The sequence below is a fragment of the Branchiostoma floridae genome, unplaced genomic scaffold (assembly GCF_000003815.2).
Source record: "Branchiostoma floridae strain S238N-H82 unplaced genomic scaffold, Bfl_VNyyK Sc7u5tJ_372, whole genome shotgun sequence".
NCBI lineage: Eukaryota > Metazoa > Chordata > Leptocardii > Amphioxiformes > Branchiostomatidae > Branchiostoma > Branchiostoma floridae.
The window spans coordinates 65,414-71,748 of NW_023365817.1; the positions used below are offsets into that span (position 1 = coordinate 65,414).

The window sequence follows — 6,335 nt, forward strand, 5'->3', positions numbered from 1 at the left end:
CGGCGGCCTCCGCCTTGGTCAGGTCACGACAGGCCATGATCACCCTCGCACCTGTACAGTTGGGGATGGGGGTGGGGGGGGCAAGGGTCTTAGGTTACAATTTACACCCGTACGTTTCAACACCTTCATGTTCTGACACCCCCATGTCCAATGTGTTGACAATACAGTTACAATCAGTGACAATCAAATGTACGTTTTGACAGACCTATACATGTAATGTTCACATTCGGGGTTAGGGGGTATCAGAACATAAGGGGTGTTGGAACATAGGGGTGTCAGAACATCAGGATGTTTCATAGATGTAGGGGTGTCTGGTCAAAGGGATGTCGAAACATGCAGCAGCGGTAATCAGAGATGGCAGACTTCATCCCCTTAACAGACAAAAATACCAGGACGAAGAATGTATGACAATTGTTCATTAGGTGTTACAGAAACATGCAGGCAGCTTAACATGTAAGAAAAAAATCATGCTTCACTCACTTGAGTGTAGTAATTATTATCTAGATATATTATTTGCAATTATGACAACAGAAAATTTCAATTCAATAGACAGTTCACGTATCTTAAAATTCAACAGAAATCAAAGAATGGCAGGTTGCTAGTCAAGCAAAGTAGATATCATATTGCAACCTCTGACCTCTCCTGGCCAAGTCCTTGGCAGTGACCTTGCCAATGCCAGTGTTTGACCCTGTGATGATGACAGTCTTTCCATCCAGTTTTGCCTCGCTGCGACAGATGCCACCACGACATCTCCTGCTTGGTCCTAGGGTGGAGGTAGAAATTGTGTCTGATTAATTCCTTATATCGACAGATAATAACAATGCTTACAAAACTCTACAACAGAACAAGACATAAAAGGCTTCACCTCTGGGCCGTTGCCAAAAAGGTCTTTGAAAGCTTTTCAGCATGCACATCAAGACATAAAAGGCTTCGCCTCTGGGCCGTTGCCAAAAAGGTCTTTGAAAGCTCTACAGCATGCACATCAATGCATTTAAGGCTTCGCCTCTCGGCCGTTGCCAAAAAAAAGGTCCCCGCCTGGGCCCAGAAATCGGTGATGTATAATTTACATTCCTGCAAGCGACCTAATCATTGTTTGAATTTGTAAATCAACAACTTTCAATACGCCCCCCCCCCCTCCCAAGATTAGTGACATTGTATATTCGCTTGGTAACGTTAAAACGCGTCAACTTTCAACAACAGTAACGTTACACGTGAAAACTTTAACGTTACAAGACAAACTGGGATAACTACACGAATCAAACGTCATTAGGAAAGGTCCCGAATGAAGTTGCCCAGGACGACCTCGATCAGCAATGTGACATTTACAATGTACGTTACGTTGGCAGAAAGTCACTGCTGAACAATCTATTAGACAATCCATTAGGTGGGGGTTCATCGAATTTTTGGTAATTTGCTAGAATAACCATCTAGCGCTCATGATGTGTTCTACCACCATGCAATACAATCTCGCAGTTGTAACGTAACATGTATAACGTTATCTTTGCATCAATGTTTTAACCGTTTGAGGCGTTAGTGATCTTTCTTCTGTGTCATGTAAATATACAGATAACTTTATTGCGCGACAATTGTACAAGATACAAAGCATGACATCTACTAACACACAACTAGAGCTCTGTAAGGTTAATCTACTTAATACAAGCCTTAGGGTATATAATATCGGATGAAAATGGTCTTTTATAATCATTGGAGGGAACGCTGACGCCGGCTTTCTAACTGTAATTGAAGGAATGATTCTCCCACTAACTTCACAACAACAAAAATTACTGGCCCTTAGTATACGCGTACCCCTTGATTGAAGTTCAGATATATGAACTCGGCGACGTAGAAGTGTTTCTGAGCTTTTTAACTAACTATATAGTCTGTCGTCGGAAATACAGGAAACGTTAGAATATACTTACCCCCGCCCATGATATGGTCCGGTAAACGCAACGTGCACGGTTGAATTTTAGTCCTCAGCTGTCCTTCCGCTGTTTCTTTCCATCTCTCTTATACAAGAGGTGAGTCATGTAACAACTGCTGAGTCATGTAACAACTGCTGAGTCATGTAACAACTGCTAAGTCAAATAACATTGTAATGCAAAACAAGCGACAAAACAGTCGTGACTGTGAACGGAACGCACGGACGTTGACCAATTATGTAAACACGTAATACATAGTGACATGTATTGCCTAATCATGTCATATGTCAACGTCCGCAAGAACGTTTGGTCGATCATAGACAATAGGCTCAGAGTAATCAAGTAAGCTGCATCCTTGATAGTCACTGAACAATCTTAATATAGTTCGGAGAAGTTTTCAATGGCGCGAAACTGTTCTAACCATGGGCGATAGGCATTTCCTCCCTATTCATTATTGTTCTTAAGGCCATGTTGATTTCATTATATGGATGACATCCGCGCTCGCACCAATTTTCGGCCGTTCCCCCCCAAAAAAAGTTTTCGACCACACAATAAATTGTGCAAAGCAGCTGTAAAATGAGCACAAATATTGCCTAGATTGAAAAAAAAGTATCAGAAAACAGTTAACTAATGCCATAGAATGCCAAAATAAATGTAAAGTCAAAGAATAAGATGTGAAAGGACAGAAAGAAAAAATCTATTGTTGGTAGGAAGAGGTACCAGTACAGAAAATTCAGGTATAGGTCCCGTTCAGGTCCAGAGGATCATTTCCAGGTCCGGACCTGAACCTGGACCTGATTGTCTGTGGAAACTTGATAACTGGCAATACTCAAAACAATAATTGGTCAATTTTGCCACAGAGGAATCTGTTTGGTGGATTATTGGACTCCCACTGGCATTTTAAAATCCCATCTCCATGTAATAAAGGCTAACTGTCTCTGTACCTTTGACTGTAGAAACTTGGTACACAATAAATTGATTGACTATAAACTCTACTTGACTTTGCTCTTGTTGTCTTCTTGGCCCCCGGTAAGACCCTAAATGCCTGCCGACAGTGTGTCCATTTTGTAATTGGCAAAACCTGTTCCTCTAATTTTTTTTCAGGTCTGTTTTTTTTTCGGATTGGTCCAAGACGAAAAAAAATGTTTTGCACCCGTATGATGTACTAGACCCTACACCTAACTGTTGGTATACCATACTATGTGTTTTTAGTCCTATGTTCAACCTTCCTGGCCACTTTGATTTCATACAGAAGGCAACTTTTTTTTGGCCAAACTTTTTTTTTTTATTCGCTCGCTCGCATCAGTTTTGGAGTTCCCAGAGGATGTCATCCATATGATCAAATCAACATGGCCTAACACCAAAGCGTTCGGAAGTCGGTGTTCGGCAAATTCGGGTGATTTTGGCAACCGTTCGTATGTGTGATTCTTTGGAATCGACAGTGTGTTTGTGTTACCGCTAAGTGTGCGATTCTCGGGAATCTTTTAGTGGTCGGGAATCTTTCCGTAAACCGAGTACACAGTGTGTGTAAGTGTACAATTCTCGGAAATATTTCAGTGGACTGAGTGTGTATAAATGTACGATTCTCGGTAATCTTTCCGTGGACCGAGTACACCGTGTGTGTAAGTGTATGACGATTCTCGGGAATGTTTCAGTGGACCGAGTACACAGTGTATGTTAATAGTGTATAATTCTCGGGAATCCCATGATGGAACAACTACACACTTTGAGTTCATTAGAGTCGGATTTTTATTACAGCAAACTAATACTGATTTCAACAAAAACTCGATGGCCTACTGCCTATGTTCTAACTGCTCTAAGTAGTAGAGTTTGTCATACAAAATGGGACATGCCATATGGAGCAACAAAATCCATTGTACCAACAGTTTAACAGACAAAATTTTGTGCCAATAACACTAATATTATCCCAACAAACAAAATCTTACATATTGCTTGGGACATATTAGTTTACTATTTGACGCGAAAACATTTACCAAAGTGCTTAAGCCAGTGTAAGATAATGCACAAATGACATCTCCGTAAAGTTTTGACAACACAAAGTTTGTTTGACTAAACCATTATTTATTATTGCCCTTATCTATTATTACCTTTATTATATAAGTTCATATGAATTGTACATTTTGTAAGTTTTGGCATGCCCTTATCAGTGAAACATTTATGGTACTAGTCGACTAGAGGTAGAAGAGGTAGAACCTACCTATACATTAATGCATGATTGTACACGTGATATTCGCATGACTGTACACGTGATATTCGCATGATTGTACACGTGATATTCAGCTGAAGGTATTAGAATACTAGATGGTTATTTAACACCTGCAATGGAAGTCCAATCTAGCTAGTCAACTCTTTTTATTGACTGTGACATATTCGGGCTATTTGAACCTTTTAATTAGGAAGCTTTCATGATCATATGATTTTCACAATATACAAATTGCGATGACAATAAAACTACATCTTGAGAAATAAATCTGTCAATGTTTGATAAAACAATATATAATGTAATACACATGTATAAGTTTGGAGAAAAACACAGATTTTAACTCTTTGTAAACTTTATCAATACATTAACTTTTGATAACATGGATCCTGACTACATTATGTTCATTAAAGCATTATCAAATACATATAAGATTCTGTTCATTATTATTACATATATTGATATCTCCATACAGAAGAAGAATAACTTTATTGCGCGACAAATGAAACAGGTACAATGTATGGCAATCTGTATACACATAGGAGTTGAACTATGTACTGTTGCAAGAATCTACCAAATTAAATCTAATCTAATCTAATCTAACAGCTAATGTAACAGCAAAAACAATCTAGTTAATATAGTACAAGCTAATATTTCAGAACATTATGTAATATCGCATTGTCTTGTTTTTGAAAGGAGTTGTAAATGAATTGGCCTACGTAGGTAGATATATGAACAGGACATGATAATAACATATTGAATATCTGTCTTAGCATGTGGTAGTAAAGTATCGGACTTACATGCAATAGATTGTAATAACTTTTGGTCGTCTAGACATTAATATTGCACTGTATAAAGGCAGTGTAGTACTTAGTAGTAGATAGTAAGGTGTTAAGTCTATAAATTACATGATGGACTTTTTTAGACTCAAGCTAGTTGTCTAGCTTTCAAATCTTTAGGATGCCTTCATAATTTTAAAGGGTGAGCAAGTAATCGTTTGGCTTTAGGAAGACTGTATTGGTATAAGAAATAAAATTCTATATCTATATCTTAGGCACAAGATAGCCGGTCTAAAATATACTGTTCATTGGAGTTTCTTTTAAGAATAAGGGATCACAAGGTGTTGAATCTAATATTTAGAGCTGAGAAATCATTGATATAAAGGTTGAAGAGGAGGTAAGAGATGTGTAGTCGTGTGGGGTTTCCTAGTCACCATCAGACTCAGCATGTAGGACATAGAAGAATTCTTGTAGATGACCAGGTTATACTTACTTTACTGACGTTTCGGTGTCTATAGACACCTTCCTCAGAGCTTCTGACTGGAGTTCTGTTTCTCGTCGCTATATGTAGCCAATGTAGGTGGCGCTCAGTTTTGCGGTGAGAACACAATCCCAAACGTGGCCAAGAACTCTAGTCAGAAGCTCTGAAGAAGGTGTCTGATAGACACTGAAACGTAAGCAAAGTAAGTACATTCTGGTTGTGCACAAGAATTCTTCTATATCCTACATGCTACCAACCCGATGAAATTATTTTCGGAGGCGAGATTCGGCATGGGTCTGCTTCAGAGATAAGTAGTGTTGTTGGCGTTGTTAAAAACGACAGTGTGATCTGGGTTTTCGGGTGGACTGTTGTTGTTCCTCCTGCACCAGAGCGTCATGACGATGGCAGCAATGAGGAGAAGGGCGCCAGCTATGGAACCAAAGATTGTGCCAAGAAGCACAGGCAGAGTGAAAGCGCTAGCTGTCTGGGGGGTCTGGAAGACATCCACAAGCAATGTGGCTAATTTGGAGCCGACAGGATTTTCCGCAATACAGACGTACAGACCAGCATCCGCTGCAGTAACATTGGTTATGGTGATGGTACCATTCACATCCACAGTCACCCTCCCAACTGACTCAACAGTAGCATTCAGTCCAGATGGGAGGGTGACTGTGATGTCTGGTGTGGGGATTCCTAAAGCTTCACAGACCAAATGTAGAGACTCTCCTTGTACTAAGGAGTTGTTTGAGATAATTTGAAAGCTTGTAATGTTTGGCTCTTTACAGATTAGATCTTCAGGGTTCATATCTTTCAGCTTTTGCCCACGGAAGTTGCTAGGATCGGAACAAATGATCCAGTTTTCAAATGAATGAGACCCAGTCATCATCAGCCTAAAGGGAGGCAATCCTACAGTCACACTGCCAAGGGTTGTTGTC

The 6,335-nt window shown here is 39.7% G+C and overlaps 2 protein-coding genes across 2 annotated transcripts in view; both read right to left on the reverse strand.

Moving 5' to 3' along the window:
• Window positions 1-2,128, reverse strand: part of LOC118408714 (retinol dehydrogenase 14-like) — a 4,623-nt gene extending 2,495 nt beyond the window's left edge. Inside the window, 3 exon segments of the mRNA XM_035809566.1 lie at window positions 1-51; window positions 638-763; window positions 1,920-2,128. Coding sequence (XP_035665459.1) covers window positions 1-51; window positions 638-763; window positions 1,920-1,929 — 187 coding nt within the window. The 5' untranslated portion in view covers window positions 1,930-2,128.
• A 3,452-nt stretch (window positions 2,129-5,580) lies between these two features.
• Window positions 5,581-6,335, reverse strand: part of LOC118408715 — a 29,236-nt gene continuing 28,481 nt past the window's right edge. Inside the window, exon 15 of the mRNA XM_035809568.1 lies at window positions 5,581-6,290. Coding sequence (XP_035665461.1) covers window positions 5,702-6,290 — 589 coding nt within the window. The 3' untranslated portion in view covers window positions 5,581-5,701. The remainder of the gene's footprint in view (window positions 6,291-6,335) is intronic.